Source organism: Opisthocomus hoazin, chromosome 8 (assembly GCF_030867145.1).
Source record: "Opisthocomus hoazin isolate bOpiHoa1 chromosome 8, bOpiHoa1.hap1, whole genome shotgun sequence".
Classification (NCBI taxonomy): Eukaryota; Metazoa; Chordata; class Aves; order Opisthocomiformes; family Opisthocomidae; genus Opisthocomus; species Opisthocomus hoazin.
In genome coordinates this window covers 35,672,319-35,697,137 of record NC_134421.1, presented here as the reverse complement: position 1 = coordinate 35,697,137, position 24,819 = coordinate 35,672,319, and the positions used below count along the sequence as shown (strand labels likewise).

The 24,819-nt window shown below is 43.8% G+C and overlaps 1 protein-coding gene across 6 annotated transcripts in view; it reads left to right on the top strand.

The window, feature by feature from the left end:
* TBC1D30 (TBC1 domain family member 30) overlaps positions 1-18,319 on the top strand; it is a 59,023-nt gene extending 40,704 nt beyond the window's left edge. For 5 of the 6 annotated variants that reach the window (XM_075428627.1, XM_075428622.1, XM_075428624.1 and 2 more), the window contains 6 exons: positions 2,959-3,127; positions 6,070-6,175; positions 11,755-11,867; positions 12,041-12,180; positions 13,857-14,063; positions 15,638-18,319. In XM_075428627.1, the coding sequence (XP_075284742.1) occupies positions 2,959-3,127; positions 6,070-6,175; positions 11,755-11,867; positions 12,041-12,180; positions 13,857-14,063; positions 15,638-16,413 (1,511 nt within the window). In that variant the 3' untranslated portion in view covers positions 16,414-18,319. Of the gene's footprint in view, positions 1-2,958; positions 3,128-6,069; positions 6,176-11,754; positions 11,868-12,040; positions 12,181-13,856; positions 14,064-14,266; positions 14,324-15,637 lie in introns of all 6 variants that reach the window. The other variant, XM_075428628.1, reaches the window with a different exon arrangement.
* The last annotated feature ends 6,500 nt before the right edge of the window (positions 18,320-24,819 follow it).

Below are 24,819 nucleotides of genomic sequence, written 5' to 3'. Positions count from 1 at the left end.
AGACCGTTTGGTGGATAAGGAATTGGTTGGATGGTCGCAGCCAAAGGGTAGTGGTCAACGGCTCAATGTCCAGATGGAGACCAGTGATGAGTGGAGTCCCTCAGGGGTCTGTACTGGGACCGATGCTGTTCAATATATTTATCAATGACATGGACAGCGACATCGAGTGTACCCTCAGCAAGTTTGCAGATGACACCAAGCTGAGTGGTACGGTTGAGACACCAGAAGGACGGGATGCCATCCAGAGGGACCTGGACAAGCTGGAGATGTGGGCCTGTGTGAACCTCATGAGGTTCAACAAGGCCAAGTGCAAGGTCCTACACCTGGGTCGGGGTAATCCCCGCTATCAATACAGGCTGGGGGTTGAAAGGATCAAGAGCAGCCCTGCTGAGAGGGACCTGGGGGTACTGATAGATGAAAGGCTGGACATGAGCCGGCAATGTGCGCTGGCAGCCCAGAGGGCCAACCGTGTCCTGGGCTGCATCAAGAGAAGCGTGGCCAGCAGGTCGAGAAAGGTGATTCTGCCCCTCTACTCTGCTCTGGTGAGACCTCACCTGGAGTACTGCGTTCAGCTCTGAAGCCCTCAGCACAAGAAGGACATGGAACTGTTGGAGCGGGTCCAAAGGAGGGCTACAAAAATGATCCGAGGGCTGGAGCACCTCTCCTATGAGGACAGGCTGAGAGAGTTGGGCTTGTTCAGCCTGGAGAAGAGAAGGCTGCGGGGAGACCTGATTGCAGCCTTTCAGTACTTAAAGGGGGCTTATAGGAAAGATGGGGACAGTCTTTTTAGTAGAGACAGCAGTGACAGGATGAGGGGTAATGGTTTTAAACTAAAACAGGGTAGGTTTAGGCTAGATATAAGGAAAAAATTCTTTACAATGAGGGTGGTGAAACACTGGAACGGGTTGCCCAGAGAGGTAGTGGAGGCCCCATCCCTGGAAACATTCAAGACCAGGTTGGACAGGGCTCTGAGCAACCTGATCTAGTTAGCAGTGTCCCTGCTCGCTGCGGGGGGGTTGGACTAGATGACCTCTAGGGGTCCCTTCCAACCCAAAACTTTCTATGATTTCTATGATTTCTATGATTGTGTTTGGGAGTGTTTTGGGGAGGGTGATTTTTTGTTGTTGTTGGTTGGTTGGGGGTTTTTTCAGTCTGGAAGCTAAGTGCACCCTGAGTTCCATCTTAGAAAAGATCTGCTACCACGTTCTGTGTAAATAAACTGTCTGTTCCCAAACTGTATAAAAACAAAGAAAGGGTATCAAGGAAGCATTTGCTTTTTGAAAGTGTTTTCACAGGCAGCAGCCTCTTTGGTCATGGCCTTCAGTGCATCAGTTGATACTGAGATGCACAAAATGTTCTCTGAGCATAACAAGAAAGTAAAACTTAGGAGTTTCAGGCTGAAATACTAAATCTTATTTGAAACTTAACAAGCCAAAAGGAAAACAGAATGTGTTGCAGTAGCTTCTGCTAAGCTGGCAGTGCATCAGGATATTAAAACAGTAGATAAGACTTTACACTCATCTTCACCTTTGTGTAGTTAAAGACTCCTTATGCCATTAGTTTCTGAAGAAATGCAGTGGGTTTGCAGTTTTTTTGTTTTGCTTTTTAATAAAAACTTTTAGTTCATATGGCTTTGGGGAAGGAAAAGCAATCTTTCTGATATAAGAACAAAAAAAAAGTGTAGTGGTGTTCATAGAATCATTCAGGTTGGAAAAGACCTCTAAGATCAGCAAGTCCAACCGTCAACCCAACACCACCATGCCTGCTAAACTGTATCCTGAGGTGCCACATCTAAACATTTTTTAAACACCTTCAGGGATGATGACTCCACCACCTCCCTGGGCAGCCTGTTTCAATGCCCAACCACTCTTTCAGTAAAGAAATTTTTCCTAATATCTAACCTAAACCTCCCCTGATGCAACTTGAGGCCATTGCCTCTGGTTCTATCACTAGTTACCTGGGAGAAGAGACCAACACCTGCCTCACTACAACCTCCTTTCAGGTAGTTAGAGAGAGCCATAAGGTCCCCTCAGCCTCCTCTTCTCCAGACTAAACAGCCCCAGCTCCCTCAGCCACTGCTTGTAAGGCTTGTTCTCTAGACCCTTCACCAGTCTCGTTGCCCTTCTCTGGACACGTTCCAGCACCTCAATGTCCTTCTTGTACTGAGGGGCCCAAAACTGAACACAGTGCTCGAGGTGTGGCCTCACCAGTGCTGAGTACAGGGGCACGATCACCTCCCTACTCCTGCTGGCCACACCATTCCTGATCCAAGCCAGGATGCCGTTGGCCTTCTTGGCCACCTGGGCACACTGCTGGCTCATGTTCAGCCGGCTGTTGACCAACACCCCAAGGTCCTTTTCCACTGGGCAGCTCTCCAGCCACTCCTCCCCAAGCCTGTAGCGTTGCATGGGGTTGTTGCGACCTTAGTGCAGGACCCAGCATTTGGCCTTGTTGAACCTCATACAGCTGGCCTTGGCCCACCGATCCAGTCTGTCCAGATCCCTCTGCAGAGCCTTCCTGCCCTCAAGCAGATCGACACTCCCGCCAGCTTGGTGTCATCTGCAAACTTACTGAGGAAGCACTCAATCCCCTCAGCCAGATCACTGATAAAGATGTTAAACCAGACCAGACCCGAAACTGAGCCCTGTGGAACACCACTCACGACCGGCCACCAGCTAGAGTTAACTCCAGCTAAATCTTGTGTTTTCCAGGGTTTGTAGTCCAAACCCGATAGTGCTGCTTGGAGCTTTTCACAGTGCAGCAGAATGAAAGGTGACTAAGTATGTCATTCTTTCATTGCTCTTTTTCTCAGCTTATCTTTGGACAGCTGCAGGCTAAGTAAGTTTTGAGCAGTAACAGAGGTACTAGAATGTTTGGTGGATTTCAGCATGCAGTTTATACTTCTTGTAAAATAATAGTAAATTACAATTACTTTAAGCTTTTTTTTTTTCCCCCCAGGAGGCTACGAACCCCCACTTACAAATGTCTTCACAATGCAGTGGTTTCTGACCCTCTTTGCCACTTGCCTGCCTAACCATACAGTTCTGAAGATCTGGGATTCAGTATTCTTTGAAGGCTCTGAAATTATACTGAGAGTAGCTTTGGCTATCTGGGCAAAGTTAGGCGAGTAAGTGGTCGTTTTTATCTGATTTTTCTTTTCAGTATGAGCAATATGCGTAACTTACTGTGTTCGGAAGTGCGTGTTCTCAATTCTAAACGAGATGCAATCTTTCAGGAGAATGATTCTGCTGTGAAAAAGCTGCACAAAGTGCCTCTATGGCTTCCCCAAAAACACATGCTTCTGGCATCATGTCAGAATGGGCATGATAATTGCCCCTTGCTGCAGAAAATGTCTCCAGTTGTTTGCATTGTCTGTGTATAATGTCTTCACGATATGCTAAAAGGTTGGTTGGACTTTCCAGAACATAGACCTGCGAGGGAACTGGTAAATACTTTGTGGAAAGACGTACAGAGAGACTTGAAGGCGACTAGCTAATTTGGTTGGGTACCTGAAGCTGGGAGATGTTAATTCCCTTATTTTCACTTAAGGAGACTTAAGGATTTGAGCCCATTTGCTATACCCAAGAAAAGACTTCAGTGTAACTGAGACAATGATTTAGTGTTACACGGTTCTTTTCTCTTAAGGCCTGCAAACAAATTTTCCTGAAATTCTCTGCTTTTAAGCACATTCTAGCCAAGCTGCTGTTATAGTCCTTTATGGCCTTGGAAACTCACCACATAGGACGAAACACAAGAGATGGTTAGCTCTTCTCAACTCCTCTGTTGTCGTAGCAAATATTTGCGTTCCAAAGAGTGTACAGTGCTCCCAGAGAAATGAGTTTTGTCACTGACTTCAGTGGGAGGTGTGAGCTCTGACAGGTCAAGCAGATGTTAGTTCAGCTGGCATCAGCAGCTGCATCACATTTTTCTTGTGATGCCTATCAACACTCACCTTCCTTTTTTTCCTTGAGGCTGAATCACTGGGAGGATTTGTGCTCAGCTCTGTCTTTGGAGGTTTTGTTTCTTTTTTCTTGAAGAAATTGGTACTACAGGCCAGTGGCATTGTAAGAAACTTTGTTTAGTATATTTAATTTTTATTCAGAAGAATAATAGTTAGAATAATAATTTCTGAAGAGCTTTATTTGTTCAGTTCATGAATGAAACTTGCATGAATCATTTGCTTTCGGGTTAAGCTACATATAGTCCCATTGTGCTGTATTGCTTTGTACCGTACCTTTAGATAAAAGGTCCTATTGTAGTGGGTCTCTGTGCATTAAAAGCTGTAATTAAAAATGTTCCAAACTCATTACATGATAAAAAAGAAAGTCACTGCTTTGAAAATTTTACTGTAAAACTTAGAGCAAAAATGAAATGTGTTTTATAAAAATTGGAAGGAACAGAATGAAGAAATCTATAGGAATATGTCCAGAAGAATAAATTGATTATGCTGCACACCTTGTAACTGTTGTTTGTGGGGAATGAGAGAAGGTCTGACAGATATGGGGGCAGTTAGCAGAAACGGACACTGGTGTGATAACTAGAGATCCAGAAGATGATGAGTCACTAAAACTGAACAAGAATTGAAATTTGGTAAGTTTGTGATTAATGATATCAAACAAGATGAGGAAGTAGAAGATCTATGTCTTTGCTGGGAGAAGTCTCTGATTTTGTTCCTCTTCTCTGCTAGAAAGGGAATGGGGATATTTAAAGAAGTGGGGCCTGAAACAGTGATCATGGTCTCATGATCTTCATACTTCTCGAGACTAGCTTTCTAGTCATGAAAATGGGGTGAGAAGTGCTTTTCCTAAAATGTGGGTGGTTCAATCATACTTCTGTTTTGAGGGAGACTGAAGGGATGGGGAGGCTGAAAATAGGTGCAGTAGAGAAAGCAATGTGTGGAGGACGTGAGAGTCTGAAGGTACCAGCGAAGGTAAGCAGTAAGTTTGTGATAGTTGGCTACATACCCATAGTTTCTATGCTTTTTTTTAAAAAATATTTAATAGTTCTTTTAGCTAAACTATGTTAGGATTTCAGTAGGAGTTTCACAGTTCAATGACTGAAGATCAAGGGAAGCTTCCTCTTCTAATCGCTATGAAAAAAGGCTGTGTGCTTTTTTGATCATTCCAGCAGCTTTATTTTATATGGGAGGCTACAATATGTAGCCAGCAATGCACTTTTTTGGGATAGAAGTGAAACAAATGTTTCATTTGATGGGAGAGGATATTTAGCATCTGACCCTAATGTGTGTAGAACAGCAACTCGCAAAAAAAGCATGTTACTCCTATTTCTCTTCCTCTAGTTGACACTGTGTGGATGGTTCTGTGTTTTTAGAAATTTAAAGAAAAATGGGGGGAAAAAATCAAACCAAAACAAAAAACAACTGCACCTCCCAAACCAGCCAAAAAAACCCCAAACAAAAAGCCCAACACCAAAACAAGAACAACAAAAAAAGTCTGCATGTCTTATTTAGAAATAGCTTTCACAAATATGCAGGATAGGAGTGAATTTTACCTCATTCTGCGTTATGTGAGCTCAGCGCTTTTGAATACAATGACATATATAAATACACCTATATGTAACTTACTCCACTGGAATGCTTTCTGGCTAGCGAATATGTTGCCATCTGACGACAAGACAGTTCAACCAGTGAATGTGTCTGTTTGGTGCGTAGTGAAGGATGGGGGATGAGGCGGTCAAGAAATCTTTATGCTCCCTTTTTGATCTGATGGGAGAGCTCCCTTGTGCTGGTAGGAGGCATGGTTTATCGATTCTCGTGTTGTAGAAGTGAGAGAGGCAGAGGGAATAACCTGTCTGGACATGCATGAATCCTTCATCATAAATAGTCAGGGCGATAAGCTGTGCTCAGTACATCCTTTTACTGCCCCAGTATTTCCAATGTAACGTCCACAGTTCTGTTATTTGGAAGTGTAGGGAGGATTGCAATAAACTTAAGAATTAAGGTGACTAATGCAAGCACGTATTTTGTGATGATGGAAAGCTCAGTTGTGGTTAGGAGATGTATAATCATATGTAAGAGTAAAATACAAAATAACGTGTATTTTGATGTAGGCAAATAGAGTGTTGTGAAACTGCGGATGAGTTTTACAGTACCATGGGCAAGCTGACCCAGGAGATGCTGGAAGACAGTCTGATTGGCAGCAATGAACTCATGCAGGTGAGTAATTGTGGTAATAATTATTGTTTATGTTTTCTGTGCATCCTTTAGGGGCTGATTTCTAACAAGTTACAGTTTTGTTCAGATACTGCAGAAACCTAAACTCGCCCAAGAATAAAAGTTTAGGCTAACTGAGTTGAATTAGCACGTCAATGAAACAAATAGATGACCTGCAGTTAAAGCTAACATCTTATGTATTAAGTATAAAGAACCATTAGGCTCTGTTTGATAAAAATTGGTTGTATGTTGACAACTGGAAGTTTATGGAATATATTGTTCAATGGGATTTACGCAAGTAAGATGCAGAATCTTTTAGGAGTCCTAATTTTTAGGGTGGTTTATTTTTATGTTTTGGCTAGTTATTTATTACATTGTGTCCTTTTCATTCTGCAGACACTGTGGGAGACGAGTTTATCAAGTGAGAAGGGACAAAAAATATCCTCTGTGATTTAAAAAAAAAAAAAAGCCATGAACAGTCCTCAGTGAACTATAAACAAAGACATTTGTAGATAATTGCAGTCCCTGAATTCTTAAAGCATAGGTCATTGTATGAGAACAAAGCTCCATATTGTTCTGGGAAAGGGTGTTTAGTATTACAGATGTATTGATTTGCACTTGCACTTTTTTTCCTGCTATCCTTGAGGTGTTGTCTACTTAGATATTTTTATAAAGACTTCACACTACAGTTCTGGAACTTTGCTTTTGAAGAGTTAAAGTATGGTCATTAAATGGGTGAAAATACAGAGCATGTAATTAATCTGAAATTACCTGATTTAGTGGAAGGCAAACAAACAAAGTCAGTCTTAGTATATGAAGTAGGATGAGTTTATTACTGTAGTTAACAAGTGACTTCTGTTACCCATTATTGGAAGCAAAACTGCCTGACTGTCTGGGATAATACACTTCCATTTTCTGGTGAAGTACTGCTCTGAAGTGAAGGATCACTTTCAGATTTTTTGCTTTTGTTATTGTTTTGTTTAATGAGGGAGCTCTAGGAATGAGAGAGGTGAGCACTGTGGCTTTGTTTTGCTTCGAAAATGGACGTGAAGCTGGTCAGAGGTACTCACATGCTTTTTAAGTAAGTGTTAAGGTTTCTCACGTGGCAGTTCAGATGTTGAAGATGCATGAGGAGGGTGGCCCAACTGATGCCTTCTCATATTTGTTGTGTTTCAATTACTGGTCTCCAGTGCAGTACAAAATCAAGATATGGTATTTGTGACAAAGAATAACGTTGGAAAAGCTGAAGTGGGTTTTAGTGACTCTATGTGGATTTCTTTCTTTGCCATTGTGTGTAATAGAAGGCATAGGTACCTTACTGGTTGGAGCAATGGAAGGATCTTGTTGTTTTTTTAACTGTTGCGATTACAAGTATACTAAATTAGCAGTCTTCTTGTGCTTCATTCGGAAAATAAGCGTTTAGTGCAAAGCGTATGTGTATTCATAGTGCACATGTGTATTTTATGACACTGACAGGAGCATCAAGGTAGGATAGCATTGCCATTGATGTGGAGAATGTGGCAGGCTTGAATTTTCTGCATAGAGAAGGAGCGTGTCTTTTTTATGTGTGTCCTCTCAGCTGAAGAAACCACACTACAGAGAGCATTCTTCAAGTCAAAGGCAGGTACTGGCAGTGTAGCTGTCTTCATCTGAGGTGTTCACTGTAGGCTCTCTTTAGTGTAAGTGGAGAGAATTAGGCACTACAAGACTTTACCGTTAGGGGATATGAATGAATGTCACTGTGTGCCTGGCTGCTGCATTTGAACAGTTTTCTGTATTGGAGAAGAAAATAAAGAAATATGAACCATCGTGTTAATGAAAGGATCCAGGCTGCTTGAAGACACTGTTTTTTAAATTGCTTTAGGCTTTTTCAGAGGAGTCAGTCTGAGATTAATGTTTAGACTGCTTTGTTTTCAAAATACTCTTTTTTTTTTTTTTCTTTTTTCCCTGATCAAAATCAGAAAGGTGAATTTACATGTAATACTTTTTACAAGGTGGCACAAGGATTAGCATCCTATTCTGCCTTCCCTACACATTTTGGTAAAGGTTGCTGGTGACAATCATCTCACTTTTCTTTAGACTTATGTGACACTTACATTTTCATCTGAACTACCTGTCCAGGCTCACTTAAGCCAACGAAGAGTTACAGGCACTTCTTCATGACTAGAAAACAAATTGTGCTCTAAAAAACGTCTTTCCTTTGGGAGGGAGGTGCCACTTCAGGGGCAAGTGTTGATGGAGCAGATGTCTAAAGCAGATCAGAGGACTGTTGTCCTCGTTCTCTCCACCATTGTGTATAGTTGGTGAAAGTTTATAATTAAAAATGGCTGCCTCCCTCCCATACAGACAGGACATGTACCTAGGATCGAGGGCTTAACGCTGTTGCAGATTTGGCTCTTGTGTGGCAAGGGTTCTCACACTGTTGTGTTGAGGAGAGCATGGAGGGATTGGAGGAGCAAGCAAGCCTACAGCTTCCTCCTTTTCAGATTGAACAGTTTAGGTAAATAAAGGGTAAGTGCTGTACGCAACAGATGCTAGACCGAGTATGTATTCAGGACTAGAAGTTAAACAAATACGGTATTCAATAATGTAATTTTATTGGCCTACTAATAAACTTTGGTTCTAAGATGGAGACAGAAGGCTGTATGCCAGGTGCCTGCAGATACTCTAAGCAGCGTGTGCTAGATTGAGTACATGCTTTCATGCCTTCTCAGAAAGCAAGTGTTTTTATAAGCAGCTAAACTAATTCAGTTTATAAGCCTAGAAACATTCCAGCACAGAGGAGATGAGGAGCAAACAGGAGAAGGAGTGGCATCCCTGTGTGTTTGCTGTGGTAGAGGGGATCAGGGATTAACCCCTCTGCAGTACCCTCGCATTTTAAACTATCTCTACCAGACAGTTACCCTGATTTGATGGTATTCGCTGTTGACTTTCTACTTGGGTAGCACTTTGTTTTCTTTTGGGTTTGTTTTTGGTTTTGCTTTTTGTTTTGTTTTCTTAGTGAAAGTGAGAAGAAAGGGGAGCTTTAAACTGTTGTGGGGTGGCTCTTGAGAGAAGTATGTTTGAGTTGTCTGCAAAGGCAAAACTGCTCACCCTCTGTTGGAAGCCACAGCCCAAAGCCTGCTGTGTGGTATTCTGATGAGGGTGTAGATGGCTTTGCATTTTTAGGGTAAGGCAAAGGATTGACAAATGCTACTGATTTAAGGTGAGAACAGTGTTTTTTTCCTTGGCTTTTTTCTTGTTCCCAGAATCTGTCCCTTATGGCCATGAATAAGATAGTAAGCTTGGCTGCATCATCCTTCGTATGTGTATGCTGTTTCCCTTTGGCACAATTTCACCAGAATTCACCAAATGGCACCCAAGGCTGTGTACAAACTAGGAACTGGATGCTTTGACACTGAAGTGTTGCTGCGAGGAGATCACAGGCATTGATTGACAATATTTTTTTTTAATTTCCAGTGGAACTTGCATCAGCATTAAATTTGTTTGTGGATCTCTTAGCCAGGTGGCAAGCGAGGCTTCCAGATATAATCTGATAACAAGTAATTAAGTTAAAAACATATATGCTAACTGAAAGAAATTGCACAGGATCTGGAAGAGACTGGAGACAGGCAAAAGCTAAAAGCATAATCTAAAACAGTAGATGCAAGGAGTAAATGGGGGACTCGGAGTTGACTGTTTCACTGAAAGGGTAACTAGCATATGGAACAAGTTACCTGAAAAGGCTGTTGACATAAAGACTAGAAATAAATTCCAGACACACCTCCTTCTCTATGAAGGGAGAGAGTTGAGACATGTGGGGAAAAAAAAACAGGAAAGTGTGGTGGAGATCAAACAAACAGGCAGACATGTTGGGCCGGAGGTGGGTCATTCTCCAGATCGTAAAATTCCTTCGTCTGGTAGACTGCTGGGATATTGCTGCTCAGGCCCTAGAGAGTATTTGTCTTTCACGGTAGCATTGTAGTTTCCTGGAGTGGCAAAACTTCAGTTCATGCTCTGGGCTTTTGTAGGCATTCTGCTTGCCTGAAAGTCTGTGCATGGCTTGAACTGTAAAAGCATTTTCACACAGAAGCCTGTTGAGCTGGTCTCTTGCCCTGTGCCCGATCCAGCCAGGAGTGTGCTTCCTGCTCCTCATTCCTTACATCATTGCTGTTGCTGAAACACTTTTTATGCTTCTTCTGTCAGGAAAGGTCTAGTACTGAATTAATGTTTGCAATTTTCCTTAGTGTATTTAGGACAGACAAGGCACGGTTCAAGAATGGATTATGTAGAAATTGTTCAAAATTTCCTTTCATCTTAAGTGGGGCTGTTTGCCTTCAAATGAAAAAGTCACTGACTTAAAAAATAGAAGTAAAGATTTTCTGCCGTGGCTAATGAGAAATTTTTACGTTACTGTATTTCAGAAGACATTTAATATTGAAGATGGGGAAAAGCTGTGATTTTTCAGAGAAACTGTAAGAAATGATATTTCAGCTATTTTTTTTTCTTTTTACTTCTGAAATTGAGACTTCCAGTCAACTGTGTGTTAGTTACTTGAAAGTCCTGGATAGTTGTAAGTGTGCAAAAGTAGGGGGAAAAAAAGCACAACTAAAATAGGTAGGAACAAGCCAGCAGTGATATTGTAATGAGTACGACATGTCTTTATGTCCAGTTGGCCGGTGACACACATTCTGTGTCAGCAAAATTTACAAAGTTATTTAAAGCAGAAAGAATGCTGAAAGCAAATGCATTCACAACTATTCACAACTATTTATCATCTTTAACTCTGAATATTGAAGTAAATAAAATGTATTAGAATTTTCTGTGGCCTTATTTTAAGTTCTATGAACTACACGTTGAGTTCAGAGAGTCACAGAGAGGTTTCTTTGTTCACCATAGAACAGATTTCTTTTAAGAAAAACGACCACCACTAGTCCCCAGCACCGCCCCCCCCCCAAAAAAAAACAACACCCACCACAAAACAACAATCAAAACCAGAAACTGAGAGGAAAAAGGAGAAAAGTTAAGTGGATAATGTTGGGTCCTTTGTCTTAGGCCAGAACATTTGTGTTGAAGTGAGTGCTTTCACACAAGCACTTGGGGCTGCTCAGTTGAAGTAATGGATCTGTTAACAGTCCACATCAAGTGAGGACCTGCTCCTTCGTGTCTATGCTGGTGTCAATACCTTGTTGAATACTGGAGCAAAAATGTAGGTCTTGTGCAAGATCCCCGAAACCTCAATGATGCATTCACGTAACCGAAATTGTAATTGGAGGAGAAGTATTTCCGGTGTGCTGGCAAGGAGAGGATTGACAACGATTATTAGATAAGTACAGGAGTTGAAAAGGACCCTACATCTCATGTTATCAGTTCAATTTTTTTTTCTCTGAACCATGTATTTTTCTAGTGAGTCAGTCTTTATTTTTCTCACAGGAAATATTGACTGAATCATAAAAGTAGACCATTTCCATTTTCTTACAGCATATGAGAATGTGCAGCCTTTAATCCTGCAAGACTGTGAAAGTCTGTTCATGGAGAAGCCTTTTGTGGGACTGTTAGTTAAAGTGATAATTTTAAAAGCTGCGTATTTTTTTTTCCCCTAGACTGTTTATACCATGGCTCAGTTTCCCTTTCCACAACTGGCAGAATTAAGGGAAAAATACACATACAACATCACTCCTTTCCCAGCAGCAGTAAAATCAACTTCACTTTCAGGGTAAGTTTGAAATGCACTGCTTGTGGCGTATGGGGTTATTGTTTACCCTACACAGACAGTGAAAAGGCAGGTGGCATCTTCCCTTCTATGCTCCTAAAGAAGATAAAGATGTTTGGTGGTGTTCGTATTTAAGAATGTCTCTTTCTTATTTCCCTTATGTTCTCATTTGACAGAAGGCTAGGTAGAGCTAGAGACAGTGATGAGGAGAATGACCTAGATGATGAAGACTCAATTGCCAATGCCATTGGCTGTCTTGGACCATTAAGTGGGTTTTTGGTACCAGAGCTCCAAAAATACCAAAAACAGATGAAAGGTAAAAGTGGTTTTGTTCATTTTGGAAAACGTAGTTAAATCTGCATGACCTTGCAGAAATCATCTGTAGCTTCCTCTGTGAAAGCTGCTATGAAAACTGTTTTATAGAGTATTTTTATTACTGTAAAGATTACAGTAGATACCAAATGACTTCCTCTGCGGTTCGTGAACATGTCTTCAAAGTCAAGCTTGAAGGCTGTGTGTATACAGTAAATGGCAGTGTGGGTTAAGGATTTGGCTACAGTAATGGTTAAAAAACCAAGCCCATATTGTTGCACAGCCAGATAAAGAAGCAGCACATGTGTGGGGAAAAAGGTCTACCCTAAATCCATGATTATTTCCAAGAAAGCTGTTAGGTGGTCAGCATTTTCTGAAGAGTATACGTGTAGTAAATAATTTTGACCTTTGCTGGGATATGCATGGCTGATATTGGAACCTGTCAGCAGTGAGTAAATCCTGCAGGTTATTTCACTCCCCTTTTGGCCAGACCTTCAGACAGTTGTATGTTTTGGGTATATTCACATCTTTTTACAAGTTGGTTGTGGTTTAGGGTGCTCTGACAAAATGTCACTATTTTTCCAATCCCTCCATGCTGAAATAAAATTTCTGACAGAATTGTATGTTGCCCTGTGCAAGCTCTGCAAGCGGAACAAAACTCTGATCCATACAAGAAAAGCAGATCATTTGTTAACTTGCAACAGCCTTAATGAAATGGTACTGGATCAACAGTGATTTTATGATATCCTGGGAGGAGCTGTAGTTATTTGTCCCCAACCAGCACCCTCACTTCCCCCGAAAAAATCCCTGACTGATGTAGTGGTCGCTGTTACCTGATTACACATCATCGTTCTTGTGGCTTGGTTTTGCTGAGACCTGTAAGCTGCAGTTTTCCTCTTGATTGCTCTGGTGTTTTGTTTTTCGCTTCCTGAGGGGCTGTAAGTCCCTACCTGCTGCTTCAAGCTCGCAGTTATTCAGAACATCAAACTGCTGTTGCAAACTAAGCAGAGACAAACAAACATCCCTTGAAAAAGAATTATCCCCTTGACCCTGGAGTGCCAGTTTGGTGGTGCATCAGAAACAGCTGTGAAAATAAACCACACTGCTGCTGTTGCTCTGCAGCTGTTGATCAGAGATGTTCTCAAGCTGCCTGATCCTCAGCTGCTCTGCCCCTATCCCTTTTGTTGCTGCTAGCAGCTTTCTCCCCGGGGTGCTGTAACTGTTTCTTAATGCTTCTTGCTGATATCACTAGGTTGGTTGTTCAATCTCATGCCTGCTTGACTGTAATGTAATTTACGACTTGCACTGTTAGTCTCCTCTGACCAACTGAGTGTTTGTAATAACCAGTTTCTGAATTGCTTTAGCAATGGCTTGATGTGCTTTTGGGGTAATTGAAGAACTGTGTTTATAACTTTGCCTTGCCATGTTAATTGACTTTTATACTCTTTAAACTCCCCTCAAACCCTTGCTGTTCTTAAGCAGTAATTCTAGAGATGCACTAATTCTCGTTATAAATAGTGCGGCTTTGTTAAATATGCATATTATAATAAATTTTTAATTAAAAACTACAGTTAAATAAGAAGATGGGAATCAGACACAGACTTCCCTTGTAGATAATCTGCGAAACTTTTGAGTATGCCAATTTACTCCTCATCTCCACTTTATTCCCACTTTCTGCAGATCAGAATGAAGAACAAAGTCTGGGTTCCAGTAACATTGCAGAATTAAGCCCAGGAGCAATAGACTCTTGCCGAAGCGAGTACCATGCTGCTTTTAACAGCATGATGATGGAGCGTATGACCACAGATATTAATGCACTGAAAAAGCAATATTCCAGGATAAAGAAGAAACAGCAACAGCAGGTTCACCATGTGTATATCAGAGCAGGTAACATATCAAAACATGCTTCATTTACTGATTTATTGCAAGCTAACTTCATCATAGGAGACAAGGCAAATAACATTATGTTTAACCAAATAGACAAAGCAAGAGGGACTGATGGAATATAGAACACTTTAGTAGTACAGTGGGTACCACTTGATACAGGCAGATTGTAAATGAGAAGGTGATGTTTTTTCTTCTTTTGTCAGGATCTGAAGATGACAACCCTGGGATTTTTTTAGGTCCCGGGGACCAGCTGAACAATGGTATTTAAAAATGTCTTTGCTATCTGGGTGCATTGTGTTGCTCTCTCTGATTAAAAACTTTAAATCTTTGGCATTCTTGGAGTTGGCATACTGATGCACTGGAAAAAGTGAGATGAGATGAGTACACTTCAGGCCAAGTGGCAGGTGGATTGCTAGCTGATCTGTGTTATCCTAACTCCTCTGAATTCTTCTGGGCATCGCAAATTACGCAGCTGAAGAACTGGCTTAGACGTTGCATAGTGGCTGACAGTTTACCTAGCCAGAACGATACTGCTGTGAGGATTGAGCTGGACATCAGGCCATTATTTAGCAGTCTGTGTTACGGAGTCCATTTCCCCAACTGGCAAACTCAGCAACGTTGGGATTAGCCTGAACAGTGCAGCTGGGGGTCTCAGACCACAGCCCACTCCACTCCTTCCTCCCCACTTAGGTGTCATCTTTCTAAGTCAGCATTGAACCATGCAGATGGGTCACTGGAGAATTTTTATTCCTCTGCTAGAGTGTCTAAACTTGTCCTAGCAGGATCGTTTGAATGCACAGAGCTGCAATTTTTCATTAACGTTAACATCATTTGTAAGGAAATTTTTTTTTTTAAATATTGGCAAAGTATTTGCTTTGAACAAAGGCTGTAGCCAGCAGAAACAGTGCAAACAGGAAAATGTTGATTCCCAAGGATTGCCAACCCCCACTCCCCAAACAGAAACCTTTCTAATCTTACTAATTATGATGTGGGGCTGGGTTTGTGATTTAATCAAACTGTCATCTAATTACCTAATTCTGAGTCTACTGCTCTGGTGTAATAAGAGGACCTAATAGAAAAGAGTTGGTGTGGTTCACCCATTAAAAATACATTGGTTCTTTCTCCAGTCACACAAGCCTCGTGGAGTGGCTTATTTGACTGACCTCATACAGGGACTGAATTGTCTCTCACAGTTGGAAGAGAAATGAAGGAGGGAGGAAAGATCAGAAGCCAACATTAATGTGAAACTATCAGTTACAGTGCAATTCCAAAAGTCAAGAAGCTGTTTCTGTTTATGATTTATTTTTATGGTGTTCCTGGCTCAGGACTTACCCATAGTTAAGAAGCTGGGAGGGAGGACAGGAAATCTTTATTATAGAAGTGACAGCTTTGTGTTAGACTCCAAGAGGTAAGAGGAATTCAGTGATTTTTTTTTTTTTTTTTTTCATAGCAGTCAGTCCTACAAATCTTTACTATACCTGAAGAAGGGCATCAGATTTGGTGGTGGACCCTTAGAACGTTAATCTGTTTTGTTCTTTAACAATACTGTGTTTCTTTTAAACACTTTCTTTCAGACAAAGGGCCGGTTACCAGCCTCCTCCCTTCTCAGGTAAACCATTCCCCGGTGATAAACCACCTCCTTTTAGGAAAGAAGATGAAACTGAGTAACAGGTCACTCAGAAATGCTGTTATTCACATCCCAAGTCATGCTACAGGGAAGATGTCCCCTGTTCCACAAGAAGATCTTAAAACAAAACTGAACTCTCCATGGCGCACTCACATACGAGTTCATCGAAAGAATATTGCTAGGGCCAAAGGCCAGCTGGGCTATGGGGATACCATAGGACTAATAGATGAGCAGAGCGAGAGCTGTAAAACAAACAGTCCTGGAGCAAAGGAGGAGACTTCCAAACGTTCTGACTTTGGAGAAGGAGGTGGTTTGGATGACAGGACTGCTCGAGAAGCTGACCGGCACTCGCCTGAGCCAGTCTCTACGGACAGCAGTACAAACATGTCGGTGGTTCAGCTCAAACTGGAAGCGCTGGAACTCACCTCAGATAACAAAACCGATGCTGAGTCAACATCCCATCAGCCCGGCCAGCCACGTTTGTCAGAGTACTCCAGCTCTTCCAGCGACAGTGGAAACCTGGCTAAATCTCCCCAGCCTGGGAACCCAAAGCCACAAGTCTTCAATCCCTTTCCCAGCGTCAAGCCTCTTCGAAAGTCAGCTACAGCCAGGAATTTAGGGCTGTATGGCCCCACTGAAAGAACCCCAACTGTGCACTTCCCACAGATGAGCAGAAGTTTCAGTAAGTCTGCCAGTGGCAACAGTGGGACCAGGAAACGATGATGTACTACATGGCACTTTCTGTTTCTGACAGTGACAAAGAATTTGTATTGCCTTTTTTTTTTTTTTTTTTTTTTAGTGTGTGTGTGTATGTGTGTCCCAAAGCATTTCTAAACTTTAATTAAGTGACGGGGACAAAAGTGGTTGCCAGATGTATAACTACATGTCTTTGAAAATTGTGGTCCTGTGTTGTAATGGGATAGATTAGTAAAGAGGTGCTCTGGCACCCTGTTGGTGATTCTGATGGTTCTGTGGCAAAATAAACATTGACCTGCAGTGTGAAGTATACTGTTTCTTTAAATCTAACTCAGACATAAAATCACCAGCTGCCTTTAACCCCTCAGCCCCCCATGGCTGCCTGCTGCCTCTTTCAAAGCTCCAAGGACAAAATGTCAGGTGCAGAAGACACATAGAGCGGTTTTTATGACTGTTATGCAGCTTCCCCATTAGACCTCGTCATGCTCTGTGAGTAGCTGGAGAAGCCATGACCAACAGAAGCACAAGCAGCCCTAGCAATCAGAAGCATCCCTTTGTGTCCGACATTACTGCTTCCCTGCCGGGCCATCTGGCTTCAGACGTTCTTGAGCAGCATTTTGTGCTTCTCTTCCCACAGCAGTCCTCTGCTGAGACTGTTTTTAATGTAACTGTAAGAAGCGAGCATGAGAATACCAGACATAAGTCCATCCACAAAGTGGGTTTGCTCCTTTTCTGTTACATATGTACATACAAACATATCTGTTACTTACTGCTGGAGAGTTGCAACACTGCAAAATTAGGAATTAGGTACAACTAGGTGTGTGGTTGTATGAATATTATGGCACATCTTGGCTTCAGGGGATTTAAAAGCTATTATGTAGATTACAGACTTGTAATTAAATCATACTTGCCAGCTTAACAGTAGGTAAAAATATATGAATGTTACAAAGTAGTTTAGAGTTTTAAATTCTATAAATAGAGTGATTAGATACTTAGGGTGCCGCTTGTCATTAAAAGCCGACACATTGGCCAGTGTGTAAGTGGGATGGACCCATAGGACTGCCATGGGCTTCCGTGGCTTGGCTCTGGTTGGGTGTGAAAGAGCAAAGGCAAAGCGATAGGCTGAGTCTTTACTGCCAAATCAGGAAGCAGAGCTGGTGAATGCCAGAAGACAAGCACATTTTTTTTCTCTATAGATGAAACAGGCAGGCAGAGAAACTAAATGTGGATAATTCAACTTCATGGTTACAAAATGAAGCACTCAAAGAAATCTAGGTTGCTCTTCAAATGTTACAGCTCTGCCGAATTGTGTGTCCTGACTGTGATTCCTTACCTTAGTGCTTCTGAGTTGCCCATGGCATGAAAGTGCCAGTATTTTAAACTGGAGTAAAAGCCGTAATGGTGAATCAGCCCCATCGTATGTAATATCTTACTTCCTCTTTTAAAATTCTTTGTTAAATTTGCAATTTAATATATAGTTGTCTATTTATTAACGTATCACGTAACCTATAGGATGTGATACGAGTTTTACTGTATGCCATGATTAAGAAGCTGTACAATATACCCTGTTTATTCTTGTGAGCACAGTTTTATTTTGTGGTTGTTTTGTACAGGTGTATGCATATAAAATAATATACAAGTATGAACACTATAAATATAAAACAGATGTAGATCAGATCTTGCCCCTTCCTTATTTTCAGGTTATAGTAGTGTAGTCACTAATGATTATTTATAGTACTAAGTAAATTTAAAATAACGTAGAATTTAGTCACTGATCACGGACTGTATGAGAATTGTTTCTGCCTTGATTTAGAAGAAATGGATTTCTCAGAACTTTACTGTGAATCATTCTCCCCCGTTTTTCTTAGCTTCAGTGTATCACGCGGCTGTGTACTGAACCAGTGAAAATAAAAGGACTGTCATTCTGCAAAAACTGCTGAAATGTTGCAAGTACGTGCGTGACTTTTCAACACATCAAAATGTGATTAAGCAATGGAAAATTGGCAAGCTTTGCACAGATATTGGTCTGGGGAAAGAAATGCCAGTAGCATACTAATTCTAGCAATTCAGACCTAATCAATAATTGAGGAGTGTGCTCTGAGGGTCTTCTACACAACTTGGGCCATTAGGATTGAGGCGAAGGAACCAACCATGGCAACTCAGTGCATTAGTCTGATGATGTCTGCTGCAGGAAATTGCCTTTACGTACTGCTAGATGAGAAAATGGAATGTCGTTTCAGCTGTGCAGTGCCTGAAAGGGTGTTCACTCTCCACCTAGAATCTGCCTGTGGAGCATACAGCAGAAGCAACCTCATCACTTGGTACTGAGGTGGAACATTAAGGCGAGGTCCAGAGAACCAGGAAACTGCAGAGAAGTTCCCAATTATTTTTCCCTAAAGACTGCCTTCAGCAAACGAGGTCTGGTGATGCAGCCGTGCTTGGAAGAGTTGCACTGCAGGACGGAGGACACAGGGAAGCATGATGCTGGAAGTCTCTGCTCCGTAAACCTCTGTGTTTTGTTCTCCTTGAGGCCTCCTTGTACTAATTCTCTCTTCCATGTCACTAAATGACCTTTCTGTTTGTTGAGGTTTTTTTAAACTCTTAGAGTGGTTTTTTTGAAAAAGTATTTTATTAGGGTCAGAATGACTTTTATTTCTGAGAATGTGTTTCACCATCGTCACATGGAAGCTCTCAAGGGACGGGCATTTGATTCCACTTTGAGGACACTGACAGTCTTGCAAGTTGGAACCAGGTCCAAAGCTATTCTGGGATTATTCAAAATTGCCCGTGCTTTGGGGGTAAAAATGGTAGATGGTAGAAATCTGTTTTTCAGAATTGCAGGGAGCAAACAGTTGATTTCATCCACAACTGCAGCTAGGGAAAATATAATTTTGCATCCCTGATAAAAATCCTACAAAAACCCATGGAAAACAACGTAAGTGGTTGCTAGAAAGACAACAAAACATTATTTCAAGCAAAAATAAAATGCAGCCCTTTACAATGGTATTTCCAACTCAGGTAAGGTTGGAATTAATGTTCAAAATTCAAGAGAGACTTTAAACCTGTTTCAAACCTCCACAATGTGTAAGTTAAACCACGTGGAATTGTTCATACGAAAATGAGGTGAGTGGTGTCACCGCTCTGTGGTTCTCCTTGACCTTCTTGCAGTGGGTTGCCGGGTGTGTGTCCACAAGCCGCGGTCACACCTGGCTGAGTGGCAGGGAGCCAGTGGCACCAGCTCCACTGAATCACGGAGAGAGGAAAATTCACCCTAATGGATCCCTGCCCTTGGCAATGCTTTGCTTGCTCCAGTTCCGCTCACCTTTTGTTGGCAGAAGACCCATTCAGAGCAGGGGGTGGTCCTGGAGCCCAGTGAGTGATGTGAGATGTGCCGTCGTCCCAGACGAGCGCCTCCAGCCTGTTCGTCACCTGCCAGCGGGGACCGGCCAGGTGACTGCTTTCTGGGGCGCAAGAAATACTTAAGGTGATTTTGGACACAGCGGTGGCTCGCAGTGTGCGACCGTGTCAGGCTAGCCCCCAGCCCGCAGGATGCCGTGTCCCCTGCGCTGCATCCTACAAGCAGCACACAGCGCTTACCGGCTCACCGCAGGTTTTAAAAGAACCACAAATTCTTCCAGGTCTTTTTCTAATAAAGCCATGTTGAACCACGCTGGCTGACCACAAACAAGCAGGCGGGCGCAGCGTGGTGTGGGAGCAATGCACGTGGATGGAGAGGCTGGGAGGAGGGAAGGCACAACCACCCAGGCAAAAGGTGCGAGAAGCTTTGAGGGAAAGCAAACTCCTCAGTGCCTGCGCTCCTTTTTGGGTTGTTTGCAAACAACAAATCAAAGGATCGAATCCATGACGTGCTGGAACCTCAGCCAAGGTAAAACATGCGCTGCCGTTGCTGGCACGCCCGACTTCTCTCAGCCTGTGCTCTGAGCCAGCTCTGCGGGGAGGGTGTAGCTTTGATGACGCTGCCCCAAAACTGGGCTCCTGAGTGTTGCTAACTGGCCGGAGTGCCAAGCCATTGCTGGGTGGCCGTGGCCGTGCAGACGCCCTCTCTGCAGCTCGGCAACGCAGAACTGCCTTGCCAGCACAGCCCGGAGGCTCCGCAAGCCTCTGTGTGCGCAGAGTGTGGCTCGCGCCGGTTTGCAGGGGACCTGGGGGGTGTACGCACTGCTCGACCCACCACAGAGCCTGGGACGTAACCCGCCGCCCCTGGTTTGCCAGCAGCGGGCCTGCCAGTTTGGGAGGAAGGGCTGCTACATGCCGTCTTGCTCGCTCTCTCCTCTCGAGGGTGTGTGCAGTTTTTCATTATCACTTCTTGGTTTTCTGGTATTTTATAATTGTTGGTGACCCAGGGCTATGAGGATGATGAGGGGACTGGAGCATCTCTCCTACGAGGAAAGGCTGAGGGAGCTGGGCTTGTTCAGCATGAAGAAGAGAAGGCTGAGAGGGGACCTTATAAATGCTTATAAATATCTCAAGGGTGGGTGTCAGGAGGATGGGGCCAGACTCTTTCCAGCAGTGCCCAGTGACAGGACAAGGGGCAATGGGCACAAACTGAAGCACAGGAAATTCCGTCTGAACTTGAGGAAGAACTTCTTCCCTCTGAGGGTGACGGAGCCCTGGAACAGGCTGCCCAAGGAGATTGTGGAGTCTCCTTCTCTGGAGATATTCAAGACCTGCCTGGACAAGGTCCTGTGCAGCCTGCTGTAGGTGACCCTGCTTCGGCAGGGGGGTTGGACTAGATGACCCATAGAGGTCCCTTCCAACCCTGAACATTCTGTGATTCTGTGACCCTGGGAAATTTTTTGAGCAGTGCCTCATTTGTTTGAATCTGGAGCAGGAGAGACAGGGGTGCTTTCTGCCTTGCAGCACTCCATAGTTTTTGCAACTGCTTTTCGCTCCATTTGGCTTGTGCTTTCCCTTTGTGAACTCCCAACCCTTGCTCGCGTTCATTGACTGTGTGTTTGGTGAGAGTTTTCTGGAAGAGAAGGATAGCCATGCTGGTTGGTTAAGCCCAGCATAATTTCTCTGACCACTCATGGTTGGAAACACCGAAGAAAGGAGTCCTGCAGGAACACGGTGCGTCCGGAGGCCGCCATCCCTTGGGGCAGTCAGTCGATGTGGTCTGGGCTGTACACATCACGCAGAGGTGGATGGCCAGGCCAGACGCTTGGGCGTCCGCAGCGAAGCGGCAGCGTGCTGATCTGGGCAACTGCCTGCACAGCAGGGACCACAAACAGTGGTTCAGCAGCATAATTTCCTCCTTCACATGAGAAGAAGAATAATAATGGAGACATGGCCAGGAACGAAAAGAACAATAAACACCAGAAAATGTGAGCCTGAAACAGTAGCTGTCGCTGTGATTCCTGCTGCGTGCCGGTTTGCCTCTGCGGGCTCCGCTTGCAGTTCGAGCTGCACAGTGGTTCCTTCCCTCCAGGCTGACCGGGCTCCCCTTGCCGGGCAGATGCCAGAGGACCAGCCTGGAGTGATCTTCTCACGGGGCAGGAGGTGGGAGCAGGCCCTCGGAGAGTCAGGAACGGCTGAAAACCCGGGTCTAGTAGCGAAGGCCACACAGACAGTAGTTCCCGGCCAGTTTTCCAGCCCTGTTCAGACACAATCCGTGGTGCTGCTCTGCTCCTGCTGCTCGCTGCCTGTAATGGCTCCTCCGCTGCGTGCTGCTCGCACCTTGCTCTCCTTTCCCAACAGCTCTGGTGGCTTCTCCAAATGACACCCAGGGCAGGAGCCAGTTGGTGCATACACACAGCAAGGACACCGGTGGAGGGAGGGGGTTTGGGCAGCAAGAAGGAGGCAAGTTATTTCTTAGAAAAAGCAGGTAAGGTCTCTACCAACCATCCAGCGTAGGTATGGGAGTCCGGTGTTAGAACTTTGAAAGGTCTGCAATCAGCCACGCGTGCTCAGGGAGAGGAGAGCGGAGTGACGCCTTACACGGTGTCAACTTGTAGCTCCAGGCACCAAAAGTGGTGTCAGAAATGTTACCCTTGTTTCACAATGGGGGCTTAGCATTGCAGCTTTCCTTACTCTCCTAATGACATATTTTCATGAAACTGGTTGTCTTTTTTTTTTAATAAAATAAGTCTGTTGTTCTGTTTTATCTGCACCAAAAGACAGCTGTAAACCTGACCATCTTCTCCTCGTTCTCACGCTAGCAGTCAGTTGCATTAGACATCGCACTCTTTGGAACTCCAGATTACCGCGTATGATAATTTTTAATACTGTTTCCCCTGCACTAGTAAACTTTTCACCCAGCTGCAACAACGCTGCTCGCTGTCTGGCCCCCTGCGCCCTTGGAGAAGAGGCCTTTCTCCAGGGGGAACACAAGGGCTATTGTCTGCTTGGCAGAGGGACAGATGGCTTGGCGTTGCCTGACACGTTCTCTTTCCCCACTAGACAGCGCTGAGTCACTGGTTTCCACCCAGACTGGAAAGTGTTTGTTCCACTCAGCCAAAGAGATGTTTCTTCTGCCATCGTGTGAGAGGCGAGCTGTCCCACGCCGCTGCTGAAGCCCCAGGCCGGTGTGATGGACAGAAGGTTGGTGGGGCATTTCGCTGTTGCAGTTTGCAAGACGTGATAGCACCTTCTGTGCAAGTGCTAAAATACCTGACCACGGAGATGCAGTGTTGCAGACTGCTGGAAGTTGGACCAGGTTTGGGGGCACCACCACCAGCAGGTCGGTGATGTATCTATCCCCTGGCCGTGCCTGTGTTCCTATCCACTCGTGGTGATCTCCTGGGTGCCGTCACTAGATGCCACTGGTGCTCCACAAAAACACAACTACGCCGCAGTTCCTGTGAAAGGAAACGCAGCTGTAGCTTAGTGTTCCCAATTTTTTTTTCCATTTTCGATCAGATGTGCAGCAGTTTCCAGGCCATTCACCTTTGATTTCACATTGCAGCCTCTCTGCTCTGTTTGACACCTCTTGGTAAGCTTGCTACCCTTAAGCAGCGATCCCGAAGTACAGAGACAGCCGGACACTGCCCACAGCAGTGCACTGAAACACTCGAAAGGCTCTTAGTGGTATAACCAGTTTTCTCTCTGGAGGACAAGCTGGCAAACACAGTTCAGGTGGCTGGCAGCGGAAGGGAGCTTGCTGCATTCACTGGGTGCCTTCTAGAGACTCGTTTGTCTTAAGAGTGGGTCAGCAAGGACAACCAGATACCGCCAGTCATGAATCGGCTGAGATATTTCTATCATAAATCCTGGAGCTGAGTTGTTTCACGCTGAAGGTTGAAAGAAAAAAAAAAAAATCTTTTTGTCAAACTTCTGTGAAAACAAAACATAGCTAAAGTAATGTTTAGCTAAAGTAATGAGTACCTCCTCTCAGGTACTTGCCAGCTTGCTGCCCTGGCCTGGAGACTAATTGAACCCAGGAGTGTTTCAAGCTTCTGGAGTTTGAAGAACAAACACATTCAGGTCTCTCATACATGGACACAGTGCCTTGAAGAATTACTTGCCTCCACTGAGAGCTGAAATTTGCAGTCCACCTGCCTGTCCTCAGCAATCAGTACCGACTTCTCAGGCCCACATGTGCCCCAGGCGTAGCCATTGCCAGCATCCTAGGAAGATGAGATGAGCCTTAGATTTACAGCTCAGTTTTTCAGGAGGATGCTTTGCAAGGCTTCATGATCAGCCACATGCAGCGAACAACAGGCTTGGCATAGCCTGACTGAATGTGCACCAGCCAGTTTGCTGCCAGGATAAAAGCACCAGTCAAATGCAGGTCACTTAAAAAATAAACATCCTAGATCCATTTAAGGACTTAGGCTCTTAACACAGGACCAAGATGTTATTAAGACACTGAGAAAGAAACACAACCCTTGCTCAGCTACTGCACAGCAACAGGGGCCCTTGGTGATCTGTAAAACTTCCCTGTTTGGCTTCAGTGCTCTCAGAGCACCTAGAGCTCTACCTTTGCTTGTGGCATCTCTGTGTCCCTTGGGTAATCCCCACATGAGCAAAAATGTTGTCGAATCAAGCTGAAAAAATTACACTAATTAAACCTGAGATCTGGCTGGCACACCTAAAGCTGCTACTTGCCATTTAATAATGAATTTCAGCACAGGACAAATCTTGACATGCCTGGGCAGAGCCAGAAGTGGACTGATTTTGGTCATTATATCAGGATGTGCCTACAGAGAATGAGGTCATTTCTCGCTCTGACCAAGTGTGATTAGGCCAACAATGTCTGGGGAAATTCAGCAATTGGTTGCTTTTAATCTCCATTTTAAGATATACTTGAAAGAAAAGCACTACTTTTACACTCAGAATTTGATTTTTCCTTGTACAGCCAGTGATGTCCATCACCAGAATCCTTGAGCCTGAACAGGCCCAACCAACAGCTTGCCTCTTGATGAACAAGTGTCTTCACTCTTGAGTGCCGTCTACTTTAAGGTGCATGGGGGC